The sequence below is a fragment of the Siphateles boraxobius genome, unplaced genomic scaffold (genome assembly GCF_051911475.1).
Source record: "Siphateles boraxobius isolate OS27281-9 unplaced genomic scaffold, OSU_SipBor_1 22, whole genome shotgun sequence".
In the NCBI taxonomy this organism is placed as follows: Eukaryota; Metazoa; Chordata; class Actinopteri; order Cypriniformes; family Leuciscidae; genus Siphateles; species Siphateles boraxobius.
Window position 1 is genome coordinate 1,822,761 of NW_027508833.1, and position 18,604 is coordinate 1,841,364.

The window sequence follows — 18,604 nt, forward strand, 5'->3', positions numbered from 1 at the left end:
TTTTCCCCTTGTAAATTGAAGCTCTATTTATTTAGTTTGCTATATTTTGTATGTATACACAACATTATGACAGAAACGGTATAAATATAACTATATAGTGATTGATATTTGTCAGATAGTTTGTATAAGAATGGCAAGCCAGGAATGGGCAACTTCAGTCCAGTGTTCTGTATAGTTCAGATCCCGCTGATAAACCCACAGCTTTCGAGTGATCGTGCAGAGCTTGGTCCGCTTGTTCAGGAGTGTTTCATTAGAATCGGAGGTGAACTCTGCAAGACATTGACCCTCCAGGACAGAAGTTGCCCATCACTGATTTATATATTATGTTTTGACCCTCAAACCCTCCTGACCCCCTTCCCATGTGACATTTTGTAAAGTAAAATTAAACTTGTTTCACTGACATCTGCATAATATTTTTTTTTAAATTTGAGTTACACTCCAGTACAGCTGGCTCTTAAATCACTTATGTGTCTAACGTTGTGTTATGAATATCCCAGGCAAACTTTCTTCCTTTCATTCAGTGACTTAGACGTGATCTCACAGATGAAGAAGTTTCTCACGGTGTAACACTGCCCTCTTCTGAACAAACTGCCAACATTAGAAGTCCTAGCAAGTCAGTTTATTTGCATGACTTTACAGTAATAAGTTATAGAAATAATATGTATCCATAATGGACCAAGACAGAAAAAAATAAGTCTTTTGCTACCGAACACATCAGATTGATCTGTCATTCAAATATTTTATTATTGCAGTTAAAATATGGAGCAAATTATACATTGTAACCTTTAGCAATTTAATTAGAAAATGATCATTCTGACGAATGCTGGCGGCCCGTCCGGTACAACGCTTCACATATTCTCTGCTTGGTTCATAAAATAAACCACCACAATCCAATCAATTCTTGATGGACAAAATCAAGTCTTGCCCTACAATTTTTCACTTGGATATCCGTCACAATAGAAGAGAATACTAGTGCATCCTCTGTTTCATGCCCACAGACCTTATTTCAGCATTTAACCCCGAAACAATTGACTTCAGGTCGGTGGAACAGGAAGAGCTAAAACGATAACTCCGGGTTTTTACAATTTCCAGTCATTTGTATTTTGTTTTAAAGGGGTAGTTTCATCATTTACTCAACCCTTTGTGTTGTTCCAAACTTGAATGCACTTTTTTTTCTTCATATTTTTTGAACACTGGGGTCCAACCAACACTAAACCATATTGACTTTCATTATATGGGAAAACAAACCAAAAACTGACCACTGAGTCATTTTTCAAAACATCATCTTTTTAGGTGAAACATTCATTTAAATCAAATGAATAACCTGACCAGTTTTGCTCAGGGTGGCAAAAACCTTTTCCGAGCAAAATGGGTATCCTCATAGAAATGCTGCTCATTATCATTATCAAAATAAATCTAGACCAAAATATAGTATTCTTTGTGTTAGGTAAACGATTCTTGCTTGAATAAATCACATTTCATGCTGGTCATAGACACAGGAATAGCTCAAATGACTATTAGTGTATGAGCTAGAGGCATCTGAAGGCACATTTTGCTGATCGCTCTAGAAAGAAGTACGCTACATTTACACAGGTAAGATGTGCGTTCTGTAGGAGTCGGGTCAGCGATGGAAATCTCCACTCTGCCCGCCCGTCTTGCTGAGTAACTTGATGTCGGTGATGATAATGTCCCGGCTGACTGACTTGCACATGTCGTAGAGAGTGAGCGAGGCGACGGTAACGGCGCTCAGAGCCTCCATCTCCACTCCTGTGCGGCCCGTGGTTTGGCAGGTCGCCTTCACGAGGACGGCGTGCGCTTCTTCCAGCAGCTCGATGGAAACGGAAACATGGTCCAGAGGAAGCGGGTGACACAGGGGAATGAGGGATGAGGTCTGCTTGGCACCCATGATGCCCGCTAGCCGTGCTACAGCTAGGGCATCACCCTTGGCAAGCTGGTTGACGCGCACCAGATGAAAAGCTTTTGGACCCAGGATGACTTTACCACAAGCCGTGGCTGTGCGACAAGTCACCGCCTTCCTGCCCACATTAACCATGGAGGCTTTACCCTGGGCATCAGTGTGGGTCAACCGATCAGAGGCTCCATCAAAGCTGGACGGCTGTGCGTCTGTATGTGGTGTTTTCAAATCGAACCCTGTTTTTATGTGGCAGAGGCGTGCAAACTGCAGAGATGAATCTCTAAATCTGTATGTGGACAGTAGTGCACTGAGAAGGGGGGCAGGAGCCAATGTTGTGGACTGTAGTTGTGTTGGGCGAGACCTCCAGGGCAACATGTGTGTTGGAGGGGGTTTTGAGGCGCCGGGAGTCACCGGACGATGACTTTCGGTCATCGTGTCACTGCAAAGTGCCAATGAGGCTGCGCGCATGTGTCTTACATTATTAATGCTCATCATGGGATTATCCTTTCTGTGAAAATGAGTCAAGCCTTGTACATCATTAACAAAAGTGCTTGTGTCGTCCTGATGGACATTACTAGTGAAGCGTTGAGTGTAATGTGGCGAAGAGGCTGCTGGATCAATGCTGTGGATGAGAGGAGGGCGCCAGCTGTGATCTCCACCTGTGAACAAGGACACACACATTCAACAATACTGAACGTCAATCCTCCACTGCTGGAGATCTGGGAAATGGATACATGTTTACCTGAGTGAACAGGGGAGGCTGATAAACAATAAATGTTGGTTGTTGGAGGTGTGCGTCTTGTGCGATATAAATCATCTACGATAATATTGTAATTGTTGTTTTAACAATCTGGAAGCTGGAATCATGGAGTATGTCACTAGCTTTGAAAAACACATAGTGATTCATCTTTTATGAATAGTTTAAATATTGCTGTCAGGGATAATGTGCGAGCCAGGAGACTGTAGCGTGAGCTTAGCTTAAATGTGTGAGGACTCTCAATTGAAACAAGTAGCAGTTTATTTTGCTCCATTTTGCCAACTAAAATAGTTGCTAACAAAGCTAAGCAGTACATAGTGATGGGAGGAACTGAACCAATTGCATTTCAAAATGATTCCCTGTTTTGAAGCGTTGGACACGCCACACGCTGGTGACCTCTGCTGGGCAGAACTGTGCAAATGCAGCAAAACCTCATGCATAAAAACACAAACCGGATGTCAGGGGTCAATCTCAGTGAATCAGCATAAATCACGGTTTCACAGAAATCATTATTTTTTTGTCAATATTGCACACCCCTAATTCATCAAAAATTTATATTTTTATGGAAAACTAAAATATAGACAGGTTGCTTGTACTTAAACAAAAGTGCAATATGAATGCATTTACATTTGGATTTTTTTAGATACATTTTTATCACATACTACATGCAAAAAAATAATAATAATACTATTTTGTTCATATGACTGGCATGTACTTTGCAAATAATTTTTTCTGCTTTGACAAACTTCTTCTGGTCCATCACTCCATCCTAACCCTGAGAGAGAAAACGTTTAAATGTGGGAAGTGTATTACGTACAGCTGTGTCACCCACCAATGAGGATCATCGGCCTGTTCTTCATCTGAGATATATTAAGCATCCCTGAAGAAAAAAGAGAGAAAGTTATATTCAATTTAAAAAAAAGTACATGATGACGTAGACATGAGCGTGTCGCTGTGTACAAAATCACACCTTATACCCTCATTCACTATTCCCTACATTAGTTCACTAATATAGTCCACTTGAAGGAGTGAATGAAAACTAATGAGTGAATTCGGACACGGAGTCGAATCAGAGCAGAATCGGAGCGGCTGTTCTGTCGGACAACATCTCCAAGACGTTACAAACCATCTGACTAGTAAGTCAAAGTCCAAATCACAGTCTTTGCTGTCCCAACTTAATTGATATAAGTAGTGTAGAACATTATATAGCAACTGTGTCTATTCCTCGTCTAGTGAGGCCAAACAATAAATCTACTGTAGGATCTAGGAAAAATCTTATTGTAATTAAACCAGAAAATCTCAATATCAGTGAACAAAACAATTTCTAAAGCTAGGTCTTCTAAACATTAGATCACTCACACCTAAGGCGGTTATTGTAAATGAAATGGTCACAGATAATAGTTTTGATGTACTCTGCCTTACTGAAACCTGGCTTAAACCAAATGATTATTTCGGTCTAAATGAGTCCAGTCCACCAGGATACTGTTATAAGCATGAGCCCCGTCTGATCGGTCGTGGCGGCGGTGTTGAAACAATCTATAGAGATATTCTTAATGTTACTCAGAAAACAGGTCACAGGTTTAACTCGTTTGAAGTACTTGTGCCAAATGTTACGCTCTTAGATGTAAGAAAGAAATCCCTACTATCTCTAGCCTTGGCTACTGTATATAGACCTCCAGGGCCCTATGCTGACTTCCTAATAGAGTTTGCAGACTTTCTCTCAGATCTATTGGTCAATGTCGATAAACTAATAATTGTTGGAGACTTTAACATACACGTAGATAACACAAATGATGCGTTAGGGGCTGCGTTTACAGATTTATTAAACTCCTTTGGGGTCAAGCAAAACGTCAGTGGTCCCAATCATCGTCTAAATCATACACTAGATTTAATCATATCATATGGAACCAATCCGACCGATATAGATATTGTACCGCAAAGTGATGATGTCACTGATCATTACATGGTAACTTGCTATATACGTACTGCTGAAATTTGTCATGTTGCGCCACGTTATCGACCAGGCAGAACAATCCTTCCAACCACTATAGATAGATTCTCAAATAGCTTACCTGATCTATCTCAGCTGCTCAGTGAACCCAAACAAACAGATGAACTAGAGGAAATGACTAGCAGTTTGAGCACCATTTTCTCTAGTACACTAGAAATTGTTGCACCAATTAGATTAAAAAAGGTTAGAGAGAAAACTAAAGCACCATGGTACAACAGTGCTACGCATGTTAACGTATCAAGGGAGAAACTCGTAACTTAGAGCATAAATGGAAACAAACTAATTTAGAGGTCTTTAGAATCGCGTGGAAAGACAGTAGCCGTTTCTCAATGTCAAGGATACTTCCTTGGCAGGATTGATCCTTCCAAGTCATTTCCTTCAGAGGCTAGGCGAGGCTCCTCTTTAGCATTCGGAGAACACGTAAATGGAACAGGCTAGCAAGTGCACGTCATTGCGTCATTACGTCAGTGAAAAGGTCCGCTTTTGGCGCTGCAAAAATTCAAAAAGATCAAAAAGTTGTGATGTACACTACCGTTCAAAAGTTTGGGGCCAGTACGATTTTAAATGTTTTTAAAAGAATTCTCTTCTGCTAATCATGTTAAATTACTTTGTACAACTTAACTAGTTATTTATAAAAGAAATGCCGGTGACGGCAACCAAGCTAAATGACAGGTCCGGTTCAGTTAGCCATCAATAACGTAATTTGTATATATTTGTATAATTTGTAATATCAATACGGTAGTAATTTGTACTGGCACTTAAACGTTAAACTTTACTTATATGTACAACGGTTATAACAAATGTATGGTAACTTACATGTACAAGCATAGTGCCCCGTTATTGCTCTGACTCCGCTAACGTCTTACATTTTTTATTTTTTGAACAAGATAGCAAAGCTGGCGCATAGGATTGTGGGTGATTTGAGAGCGCGAAGGCCATACACATATGCATCCTTTCCTGTGTATGGGATATTTTTAGAACGAAGGACTCAGTCCTTGGTTGAAATTCTGAGGATCCTCGACATTGGAAGAGTCGTTCGACGGATGTCGATGACGTAGCATCCTCGAAATAACGGCTTCCGAGGATCCTTCCTTGACATTGAGAAACACCTAGTATGTCACGTTATAAAAAGGCTCTAAAAGCAGCCAGGGCTGAGCATCTCCGCAAACTAATAACCAAAATAATCCAAGGTTTTTATTCAACACCGTAGCTAGACTAACAAATAAACAAACATCACCAGAGCAAAATATTCCGTTACAGTATAGTAGTAATGATTTTATGAATTTCTTCAATGAGAAAATAGAAAGCATCAGAAACACAATTGTAAATGTACAATCTTTTATGGTGTCCTATGAGGCCTCAATTATCGCTCCTCAAGTACAACTACACCGCTTTACAACTATAGGACAGGAAGAGGTAAATAAACTTATCATTGCATCTAAACCAACAACATGTTTATTAGATCTAGGGCCCTATGATTTCCGTGATGCGGAAAACGCGGACGGAATCACGGAATTTACACATGAAAACGGAATTCTCTTATACACGTGGAATTTGCATATATTTTGTTGACATATTAAATAAAACATTTTTTTTTACTTCCTTCTCATTTTTCAGTTTAAAACAACAAACGGTTTAGGTAGAGAAAGGTCTCTACCTAAACCATGGCCAAATTGCATTGTTAAACATGTTGCATAGTAACCATACGACCTCTCGTTCACACGTAGGGAAAAAATGTCGAAACGAGGGGCTTCTGATAAGCTAACGGAGGCTGCGTTTGTGGTAGATGCGTCCATTTATATACTGTAACGTGCTGATCTAACCAGCAGTCTCATAAAACGTTACAAAAAAATGTAAACGTCTGGGAGAATGAGTAGAGCAGGCGATATGAATAAGAGTGATGATGCAAAAAAGAGCACTATTCGGTACGGTTTTCTGTGCGCACACACCCAACCCGAAGCGTGCAGCCATGCACAATAGACACATACAGCGCGCGAGTACTGAATTGAGCTCTCTTTCGTATCTAAATAGACAAATACACACAACATTATGTCTAAATGTCCGTTTTGGAGAGTATTCACGTAAACTATGTCGGGTATGTCTTAAACAGTTTTGAGTGTATGTATCGGATGTGCATCAGTGCAATTGGATCCGCATGTCATTGGACATGATCCGACGTCTTAAAGTGACAGTGGGTAATAAACCTAATGTGGTCCGTGTCAAGCAACAAAAGAAAAAGATAAAAGCATTCACTGTTTGTTAATAGCTTTAAGGATTAATTATATTTAATTCATACAAATAAATATGTCTGCTTGAAAGAATAAATGATGTATGCAAGTAGTTATAAAGAATTTTTTACTTTAGGAAAAGTGGTTTTAATGTCATTGTGTTGGCTTTCTGTGAGGCACATATCGTTGTTTCAATGTTTCTGTCTCCCTGCAGCATGTCTGCATTTAATCTTTAATTTAATATTCATCAATCCTACCTTGTAACTGTTACCTTCATGTTACTGTTATTTTTGGCCAGAGATTTGTTGAAGGTTTGGCTGAATTTTGGAGAATTTTGAATGTACTTTGCTGAATATATTAAGAGTTTAAATAAAAAAGCTGAATTGTGAGTTTGTGTAACTGAATTTAACGGCCAATACTGGTTAGAAGTGAAAAGAAAACAAGCAAATCCGAAAAATCCGAAAGGGCTAAAAATAAATCCAAAAAATGTTTTTGAAAAAAATTAAACGGAATTTGAGAAAAATTACAACGGATTTCATAGGGCCCTATAGATCCAATACCCACTAAACTACTGAAAGAAGTGTTACCTGTAGTGGAAGAGCCTCTTCTCAATATTATTAACTCGTCTTTATCTTTAGGTCATGTTCCAAAAATATTCAAGCTGGCAGTAATAAAACCTCTTATTAAGAAACCGCAATTAGATCCAAATAACCTAGCAAATTACAGACCCATTTCAAATCTTCCATTTATGTCTAAAATACTAGAAAAAGTTGTATCCGCTCAATTGTGCTCTTTCTTGCAAGAAAATGATATCTATGAAAAATTTCAGTCAGGATTCAGACCGCATCATAGCACAGAAACTGCGCTAGTTAAAATTACAAATGATTTACTTTTAGCTTCTGACCAAGGCTGTATCTCAATACTAGTTCTACTCGATCTTAGCGCTGCGTTCGACACTATAGATCATAAAATACTCTTGGATCGACTACAAAACTACACTGGTGTTCAGGGACAGGAATTAAGCTGGTTTAGATCGTACTTATCAGACCGTTATCATTTTGTCTGTTTAAATGGGGAAAAATCGAAGATAACGTCAGTAGACTATGGAGTGCCGCAAGGATCGGTGTTAGGCCCTGTGCTATTCTCAATATATATGCTGCCACTTGGTAATATTATAAGAAAAGATGGAATTAATTTCCACTGTTATGCTGATGACACTCAACTACATATTTCATCACGACCAGATGAAAACACTAACTCATCTAAATTGACAGAGTGTCTCAAAGATATAAAATGCTGGATGATGTGTAATTTCCTGCTGTTAAATTCAGATAAAACAGAGGTATTACTTATTGGTCCAAAAAACTACCCACAAAACCTCGTACAATTCAACTTTAATTTAGAAGGATGTCCTGTTACTTTATCCACTACAGTAAAAGACCTGGGTGTTATACTAGACCGCAACTTGTCATTCGAAAACCATATTTCATATGTTACAAGAACAGCCTTTTTCCACCTTAGAAACATTGCTAAGCTACGTAACATGCTATCTGTTTCTGATGCAGAAAAGTTAGCTCATGCATTCATGACCTCAAGACTAGATTACTGTAATGCTTTATTAGCTGGTTGTCCTGCATCCTCAATAAACAAGCTACAGTTAGCCGCTAGAGTTCTTATTAGGTCAAGAAAATATGATCATATAACACCAATCTTATCATCTCTACACTGGTTACCTATTAAGTTCCGTATCAATTACAAAGTACTATTACTGACCTATAAAGCCCTAAATGGTTTAGCTCCTGTGTATTTAATGGACCTTCTATCGCCCTACAATCCATCGCGCTCTTTAAGATCACTAAATTCGAGGCTTCTGGTCATTCCTAGGATATCTAAGTCCACTAAAGGAGGGAGGGCGTTCTCGCATTTAGCTCCTAAACTCTGGAATAGCCTTCCTGATATTGTTCGAGGCTCAGACTTGCTGTCCCAGTTTAAAACTAGATTAAAGACACATCTCTTTAGCCAAGCATTCAAATAATGCTTACCTTTTATACCACTGTTGAATCAGATCGAATGCATTAATATTATGAACAGGAGCTATGCTAATTATTTCCCATCTGCTCTTCTGCTGTTATCTCGGGAAGCTAGACCCGAGGTAAATAGCGTTCGTCAGCTCCAGTTTCTATCCAAACTCTCACGGAGACTTCAGATGCCCCAACACCTGCGATGAGATGACTAAACGCTTGTGAAGAGACGACTCGATGACTGTGAAGAGACAACTCAACGCCGGCGATATGTTATGCCCTAAATTAATACATGATTAACTAACTTTTTTCTATGTACATTTCTGAAATGCACTTTCTGTAAAGCTGCTTTGAAACAATATGTATTGTGAAAAGCGCTATACAAATAAATTTGAATTGAATTTAATTTAATTGAGTGAGCCGGAAGTGATGCTGCTTTTGCATAGTTTGAGCTTGCCGTTTAATAATTTTTTGCAAAAGAATTAGCAAACTGGCAGCGCCAGTAGTAATAAAAATATGCATCTTGAACTAGCATGTATAAACCTTAATTAAACAATGTAATAATCAATTAAAAAATGAATGTATACCTGTATGATTACTGTGTACCTACAGTGCATTAGAGCAGCGGTTTGGAAAATGGATGGATGAGCTGCAGCGCCATCTTCTGGTCACATGCAGGAATTCATTCAGCCACTACAACTGTCTGTTCCCTCAAATAGTGAGAAATAGGGGTATAGGAGATGATTTCATACACAGCCTGTGTGTGTGTGTGTGTGTGTGTGTGTGTGTGTGTGTGTGTGTGTGTGTGTGTGTGTGTGTGTGTGTGTGTGTGTGTGTGTGTGTGTGTGTGTGGTGTGTGTGCGTCTGTGTGGTGTGTGTGCGTGTGTGTGGTGTGTGCGTGTGCGTGTGCGTGTGCGTGCGTGTGCGTGTGCGTGTGTGTGTGTGTGTGTGTGTGTGTCTGTGTGTCTTTACCTGCATGCTGTTTCTTCTTCCTCCCGACTGCTGCCCCTATGATGTGCAGTAGTTCCTCTTCAGGCGCTCCGGAGCGCAGAATATCCCTCAAAGACACCTCTGAATTCCCAAACAAACAAACCTAATAGCATGCCAACACACACACACACACATTTTATATATATATATATATATATATATATATATATATATATAAAACACAGAGTAGACAACTGTGTGAGAAGCATAAGGGTGTGTAAGGAACATCAAACACAACACGTACCTTCAGGTTGCCATCGGCCGTGATGCGCAGGCGGTTACAGGAACCACAGAAATGGTCTGACATGGAGGTAATGAAGCCAAGCTGGCCTTGAAATCCTGGTACTCTAAACGCCTGTGAACGCACAACACAGAAATACACACATGAGGGCTTCAAGATTGCAAAAGGAATGTTTTGATAAAAGCTTTTCGGCCTATTAATAACATGAGAAACTTGAAAAGCATTTACAGACCAATGGTTAATAACTGCACGGTAACACTGGAAATAACCCCCACCAATGAGCCAAATCCAATGAGAGTTTAACATTGAGAATGATTCATGGCCAGTGATGTATTTATCAGTCTGGAGCTGGGCTGACCTTGGCTGTGTTGCTTTCCTCTCCAGGCACAGGTTCCAGATTGGGCCATTTTTGCTTTATACAGTCCAGCATCTCCTGAAAGCTCACCATCATCTTGAAGTTCCATCTGTTCCCTACAGAGACAGCCAATGTGTATAAAGATGCTTAAGCAACATTCAACTGCTTTACAATTTTCTCTGTAGAAATGGTTTCTCCAAACATGGATTAAATGTTCATTCAAATTTTGATAATTTCTGAAAAAGACAGATGTGGAAGACAGAGATTTTCACCTGGAGCCAAATTACGTTGAGGTAAAAAATGCCTTTAGAACAATGGCAGCATCATTATTTTATTTTTACACAGAGATTGGTAGGTCTTTTAGTAAAATCTGTTTACTTTAGCAATCTTTGTTGCATTATATGCCAACAGTGACAGTTCAAAAATAGGAAAAGGCTCCAAATCACAAGTGGAAATTGTCATTTGAGCCCCCTCTACAAAATAGTGGATTACTCCATAAATATACATCCATGAAATTTAATATTTTGACTTTTGTCACTATTCATGTTTGTTTTTCTTCAGAAATAAAACCAAAAATATAAGCCGGATTAGTTTCCAAAATGTTGGCTGATTTGACATGAAATGGCCCTGTATTTAAAAGGCAAAGTGTGAAGAAAGATATGAATGTTTAACTCAAACTTGGAGTTTCACTACAACTGCAACTACAAAACAAGAAAGAGAATTAATCTAAAACGTCATATTTAATGAATTTTCTCCAGTGCTTATCTCAACCTTTCTGAACCTTACAATGAAAATGCAATAGTTCAAAACAAGTCTTTTTGTTGCTTAAATTGGAGTCTATGTAGTCATTCATAATTTCACTTTGTGTCGTGTGGGTTTGATGAGTCACTGATTCCACACCTCACCAACGGCTCCATTGATCACACTCTCGAGTCAGTTTGCTATTGGAGTGACTGCTGTAGTATTGAAGGTTACAAGAACCAGAATCCTGTAAGAGCAGTTGAAACTTGTTTCTGCACATTGTTAAACCAATTTAGTGGTGAATATGACTTAAATGATTCTTGGCCTAAAACATCACCAGAATGTGGACTGTGTTACATGTGTTATGACAATAAATCCTGCGGAAAACCAAGTCTCCTTGACCTGGAAAGATAATAATCTGCACTACTAATACGATTAGAGAACTGGGGCAGAAACGGCAACCTTTACAACCTTGCCAATTATCCTACAACCTGTAACAAGTGTACTATGAAGACTTTAGCTAACAATCTTACCATCAAATGGCATGTACTCAATGAATCTCACATCCAATGGTTTCCTCTCCGTCAATGACACAAAGTCAATCAACTCGTCTTCATTCAGACCTCTCATGACCACACAGTTCACCTGAGGACAGAGTGATAGAGTTATATAGTAGTATGTTTTCCATACTATAGAAGTTAAGGAGGTCCATCAACTGTTTGGTTACCCATATTCTTCAAAATATCGTCTTTCGTATTCAGTAGAAGAAAGAAATTCATACAGGTTTGAAACAACTTGAGGGTGAGTAAATGATGACAGAGTTTTCATTTTTGGGTGACCTTTAAGAAAATGAATATTAACAACAAACTTTTTTGGGTGTTGCTAGAAAAGTAGTAATAAAGGGGCTCCAGCATTTGGTTACTTTTAACAATAACAGTATTTAACACTGTTTCCTAGAACTTTTGCACCTTTTTAAAGCTTTAACCTTAGATATTGATCATTTCATACATCAAAAGGGATTCTAAAATCCCATGTTTTGAGAAAGGTACATTACCTTGACTGGATTGTAGCCCATTTCAATAGCCTCTTCGATGCCTTCCCTCACTTTATGAAACCCTGTAGGTGATACCAATATTGAGCGTCAATTAGAAAGTATTGTACCATTTAAAATAATGGTTGCCAATATGTGACTGTCAGCTACAGCTAAATTCCATAGCCGCATATATTTCAATCTATTTTCTAGTAAAAACATGCAGTCCAACAGTCTCTGAAATGATTGTATTTTTGTCACAATACTGCTATTGTACATCTTAAATACTTGGCATTACAAGTTTATTAATGAATGATTAAAATACCCTTCACAGTCTGACTAAATGTTTCATTGGAAAGCTTCTAATTAGAACATGTTAATTTAGCTAAGACAAATGTTTTGACAATGTCACAAGACTTAAATTGGGTTAGAGTTATGAAACAAACCGTACTGATGGAAGTTACACTGTACATTTTTGTTTTTCTGCAATGTGTGTTTTGATTCTGAAATGAGAACATGGAGCTCTTACACTCTTACACTGACTGAACATCTTCATAATCCTGTTGTTAATAATTTTCTATGTTTGAGATCAACAATTAGGGCCCTATGAAATTGATTTTATTTTTTCCCAAATTGCGTTTTATTTTTTCCCAAATTCCGCTTTTTTCGTTTCAATTTGTTTTTACTTTTTTTTTTTTAAACTTTTTTTGGACTCCATTTTAGTTTTTAAATTACATTTTAGTAATCAAAAAGCATGTCTAATTAATTGAAATCATGAAACTTATACAATTTAACAACAATTTATTAAATGTTACAAAAATTACATGTTTAGAGCCCTATTTTATTTTTTACCAAATACTGTGCTTTCTGTTTTAAGTTTTCTGGATTCCATTTTAATGGTTTAATACAATTTAGATCATCAAAAAGCATGTCTAATTAATAGAATATCATAAAAATCAATAAAAATTTGTTCATTTAACAATAAAATTTCATTTCTAAGAAAAGTTTTTTTTATTTCAGAAATTCTGTGTTGTGTATTTTAATTTTCCTGGCAATCAAATGAAGGCATAAAACATTAATTTAATTGATCTTTTAATCATATGAAATTAAACAAAAAAAATGTTGTCAAACAAAGTGCTGCACAAAAAAGGTTTTAATAATAATTTATTATTATTATTATTAGTGTTAGTATTATTATTACATTGACATAGCTAAATTCTACTGTACAACAGTGTTATATTTCTGTAGCAATTTCAAGTTAATTTATTTTATTTTTGACGGGTTGCTGTGATGACCTTTGAGTTTCTTTGTGTTTATGATATGATGTAAAATGCTAATGAAGAGACTCTGGAGATGAAGTTCATGCATTCATGTCCTCATATAGAGAGGCGGAAGAGGCTGAAAACACTGCAAGTGTCATGCGAGCTTCAGTGTGTGTGTGTGTGTGTGTGTGTGTGTGTGTGTTTGTGTGTGGTAAATTAAACCATTCATTCACACAGAGACAAGCAGAACATGCAGGATTCATATTTAAATACACTTTTTGCAGTTTAATATTCACAGACACTAGTCTATATCACGATTTGATGTAAGTGTACTCACCAGCTTTTTATTTAGTCATCCAAAATATTACACATTCCATGAAATTCCGCGTTATACAGTAAATTCCATTTTTATGGCTGGATTCCATTTAGCATAGGAAAGCATAGGAGCAACAATGGAGCTAAACTACTCTCTATGTTCTGCTTCTATCTTTGTTCTTTGTAAGACATTCCCCTTCCTTCATCCAGGACACCTCATGCGGTCTATCTGCACCTATCTACATCTGTCCTGGAGGAACACAAACTCTGTGCTCGGTTCAAATATAGGTGTTATATTTCTTATATTTCAGTGACTGATCAACGGCACCTTTTCGTCTAGCGATGAACTCAAATTTTTCCGGGACCAGAGTGTCCAGGCTGATGTTGAGTAGATCCACTCCAGCTTTCTTCAAACCGGGCAACAGCCGTCTCAAATTCATGCCGTTTGTTGTGACTGCAATGGTCTTCAGACCCTCCAACTTCCTCAATTCCGCTTTCAGAAAGAAAAAAAGAGAAAAGGTCAACTATTCAATGTTTCTGGCTGCAACATCGTTTTGGCATGCTTGTTTTTCAGAATATTCGCCAATAAGCGCAAAACATGCTGTACATGGTCCGTGTACTTTTGCCTCAATTCCTTTTTCCTTTTTTAAACCAGAAATTAAATATGCAAGATGTGGTTTCTTCTTTTTTTTATTTAAACACTGATTAACAGAATTAGCAGATACAAGATCATTTTCCATGTACAATATGGAATATTACATATGCATATTTTATTAAAGCTAATATAAATTATATAAAACTTGTTTTTTTTTTCATTTATAAATATGTTAAATTTAATTTCTAGGGTTTTTACGTCAATACACAGACGCTTAGTTAAAATATCCACAGTACATTAAAAGTAAGAACTGATTGTCATTTCTTAATTGCAGACATTCTGACATGCAACATAAGACGCAGATTTCGAATTGTCTATATCATTACTGTGTTATGATTGAAAGTTAACAAGCATTTACAAAGCTCACAGGTGTAAAAGGTACCTATGATATGCAGAGCGTCTGGGCGAATGAGAGGTTCTCCTCCAGTCAGCCGGATCTTGTTCACCCCCTGTTGTACGAAGAGTCTGCCTAACGTCAGTATCTCCTCTGTTGTTAGGAGCTGAGAGCGAGGGCTGAGTTTTACTCCTTCTTGTGGCATACAGTACTGACCTGAGAAATACAGAAACTAATCATTACTGATTCTTAACTCTTGTCTTAAAGAGACAGTATGCAAGTTTGGCCGTTAGAGGTCACATATTCACAATAATAACAAAGATTATTATTGGCTTGATGATGCCATGAGGAAGTGTGGAATCATGGGAGTTGTAGTCGTCTTCACCTCGACCGCCGATGGAAATCAATCCGACGGGACTCATGTCCAAGGATGAGCTAATGGATCTTAGTTTTATTAACGTTACATTTGATCACTTAAATTCACTTTTTTTTAAGAAAATATTTTTTTGGTATTTTATCAATATTATATCAATCTCTTATCTTTTATATCAATAAGTTAATTTTTACTTGAATATATCATTCAATTAAATTGATAATAACATATGATATGAGAATTGCCAGTGTGAACTCCATTGGCTTCAATGGATTTAATTAAATTTATTTGAAACTTATAACTAATGACTGCTCAAAACTGTCTAAATTTATGACACTTACATATTATTTCTCTAACAAAACAACACTAAAACAACATCAATATCAGTATTAACAACATCAATATTACTCGGAAATGCTGTTAAACAAACTAGATTCACTTAACTTGCATACACTTTTATGAAAAAAATTAAGATGATAAACAGCTTGACTCTCCTTTACATGCTGCAGTGGTTCATCAATAGCTGGCAAAGTGAAATATGCAAAGTAAAAATTAAATCAGCATGATTTCAAAGCCAAAGTTCACTTTCAGGTCAAAACAGACCAGGAAACGGTGTAACACTTTATTTTAAATGGTTATATCTCTTACATTTTTTTGTTTAAAAAATCTGTAAAAAAAAAAACAAACAAAAAACTGTGAGGTATATTTTGACATATCTTAACAACTTTACAAAGTTTCACCTTCGTACTAAATACTTTGGATTTAAAAAAACAACAACATTGCAATAGGAGTCCCCCTATGGTGAAACCTGAGTTTTTAATGCTGTTTATATGTCTATGTTGTGTTTTTAATGTGCCTTTAGGACAAACCATGTGCAAATTCACCAGTCTACACCATTGCTGAGTTTTTTCTACTTAAAACTGCAGTGAACCAAAGACAGTGTCAAAAATGCCCAATTCCTTATAGATGAATGACACTCATTTCATATTTGATGATCTTTAAACAGTTATTGAACAGAACTGAATCAACACTGAACGGACTTCAGCTGAACAATGACACCATTGTCTTTTTGCATTGTCTTTACAGCAGAATTAAACTCTGTTTGCATCATTGAATCATTATTTTTCTGTTTATCCCTGTAAAGCTCCTTTGAAACAATCTGTATTGTATAAAGCATTATAGAAATTGGATTGACGTCACAAACATGTAACCAATCCCGTCAATGTGTGGGCCAAGGCTTTTCCACCGAAAGAACACCTTTAAGAAGGGACAGGAGCGGGTGAATTATCTAGGCTATATGATGTATATATTGAATGGACGTGGGGCTAATTTGCATATTCATGAGGCCGATGTCTTTCTAAAAAGCATGCAGTATTAGAGAGACTTACAGCGGAGGTTACATTTCTCAGTGAGGGAAATGCGAAGGTAATTATGCCTCCGTCCAAAAGAGTCCGTAAGAAATGCTGAGAAAGGCAGGACGTCCTTCAGAACTCGCCGATGACCACCTGGAACCACAAGCTCTCGGACCTGCGAAGCAGTCGGCATTAAATTTAACAGAACATTTGTGATGTTTTATTTTATTTTTTTGGTGCAGACATTGTATTTCTTTAGCTGCTACAGCGAGGAAACAGAAATGCGTCTCTCTCAGGGCGGGATCTATGCTAATAGGGCAAATTGCCACCAGTCATTGGCGGGGCTACTGGAACTACAAATCTGGAACTGCTCGTTTGGGGAGACCGTTTATGATTTATGGGGATTATATATATATATAAAAGAATGGGTGGATTTTACCATTATAGGCTGTTGTTTAAACACACTGCGGACACACATCTTTGTTCAAACAAAGAGTTTAATAAAAGTGAATTTTGCATAATAGGTCCCCTTTAAAATAACCCAAATTTAGTTGGGGTTTTTTTTAACCTCAGCTGGACAAACTTTTTTGACTTTTTGCAAACTTTTTTGCAAGCTTTTGAAAAGTCCACATTAAGGGAGTATTTCTGTTAAAAAAAATTAAAACAAGTTATATTGTACAAATATGATATTTAGACTTAATTTCTTTTCATTTTGTAGGCCATTGACCAGTTTGTGGTAAACTCTTTGATGGCAAGAGAAAATGTATAATGGGTTTTCATGTTATATATCACGTTACTACATCCATGACTGATGTGTCTGGTTTGGTACTTTAGTGAGGGTCTTATGACCCAACTATTGTAAAGAAAGAACCATTTATAATTTGTCACACTTTCAAACCAATATGTTCAGCACCCATCTTGAATGAAGCATAAATGAGACCTTGTGCATGTCAGATAGTCTTAATCTTTTTGTATGTATTATTGTTTTGACAATCATTCATTTTTAAAACGTGGGTTTCCAAATATTTTTGGGGCTACTTAATACACATTAAAATACTTTCTATTACGCTAACAGAAAACAAACAACTCGTGTAGTATATACATAGAAACAACAAGCGCACATGCATCAACAAATGTTGTCACATGAAAACAGACATTAGCAAGTCAGTATTTGGGATGTTAGCCTAATGCAAGAGTTACAACCCAAGTGTATCAGATAATCATATGTGACGTTAAATATAATATGACGCTAATATTTTAAATGATGCATTTTTAATATATTTATTATATCTTACCTGTGCAGTTGTGTCAGTTGTACCGGCTGAGTCTGACACACACACCTGCTCCAGTGTATTCTCTTCAGGAGTGACACTGGAATAGCTTCGACACACTCTGTATCTCCCACATGTCTGTCGAACTGCCCGCTGTGCGCAGGCCTCAGCCGCGGTCTGGGCTCCAGAGATAAGCCGACGGAATGTGCTGCAGTTTAATGCCATCATAATAGCACAAATGACAGTCTGTGCTGAAACTGACACATTATCCGCTAGTCTCGTGCCTGCGTTTAAACTTGACATGCAGTTCGCCTGGAACAACCATGAGGGGGCGTGTCTATGCGCAACCAATCAACGTCGAGGAAAATATACAGGAACTTAGGGCAATGTAGTTTCTCGATTGTGAACCACAAACAACAAAAATGTAGAAGGGATTTCGACTCGAGTCGGAACTCGGAAGTCGAGTGAAACGTACCTAACCAATGTTACACACATATTAAAAGCCACCAGAAATGTTAGTGCTGTTTGTCTTGTTCTGCACATCATGCTCAACAACTGTGTGTCATCATGTGACATTCTGGTAAGCATCTGTCATAAAAGTGCTGTTAATAATTTCACAGTGCTTTGGACTTTGAGCTCACATGATGCAGTTCAACATGAAGTTGATCACATGCAGCTGCATAAACACCCAAGAGAAAACCAAGCCTAGTTTGAACTGAAATGGACAAATCACTGTAATAGTTTGGAAAGGAC

At 37.5% G+C, this 18,604-nt stretch overlaps 1 protein-coding gene across 2 annotated transcripts; it reads right to left on the reverse strand.

Annotated features, from left to right (window-relative positions):
- Nucleotides 1–719: 719 nt before the first annotated feature.
- mocs1 (molybdenum cofactor synthesis 1) lies at nucleotides 720–18,294 on the reverse strand. 2 transcript variants are annotated; one of them, XM_077238303.1, is made up of 11 exons: nucleotides 17,876–18,294; nucleotides 16,617–16,755; nucleotides 14,904–15,071; nucleotides 14,195–14,359; nucleotides 12,314–12,375; nucleotides 11,793–11,904; nucleotides 10,522–10,634; nucleotides 10,167–10,277; nucleotides 9,905–10,025; nucleotides 3,490–3,552; nucleotides 720–2,574 (listed from the first exon to the last, which is right to left on the reverse strand). In XM_077238303.1, the coding sequence occupies exons 1-10, from the start codon at nucleotides 18,152–18,154 to the stop codon at nucleotides 3,497–3,499; spliced, it is 1,326 nt and encodes a 441-aa protein (XP_077094418.1). In that variant the 5' UTR covers nucleotides 18,155–18,294; the 3' UTR covers nucleotides 720–2,574; nucleotides 3,490–3,496. The 2 variants fall into 2 exon arrangements, with proteins under 2 accessions (XP_077094418.1, XP_077094417.1); XM_077238302.1 differs by having other exon boundaries at nucleotides 3,505–3,552; nucleotides 17,876–18,198.
- Between the last annotated feature and the right edge of the window lie 310 nt (nucleotides 18,295–18,604).

Coding starts and splice junctions, on each gene's coding strand:
- mocs1 (XM_077238302.1), bottom strand. CDS start 18,154: ATGTCAAGTTTAAACGCAGGCACGAGACTAGCGGATAATGTGTCAGTT. Junction 15,072..16,616: donor TGAGAAATGTAACCTCCGCT/GTAAGTCTCTCT, acceptor TGTATTTCTCAG/GTCAGTACTGTATGCCACAA. Junction 10,635..11,792: donor TGAGTACATGCCATTTGATG/GTAAGATTGTTA, acceptor CTGTCTCTGTAG/GGAACAGATGGAACTTCAAG.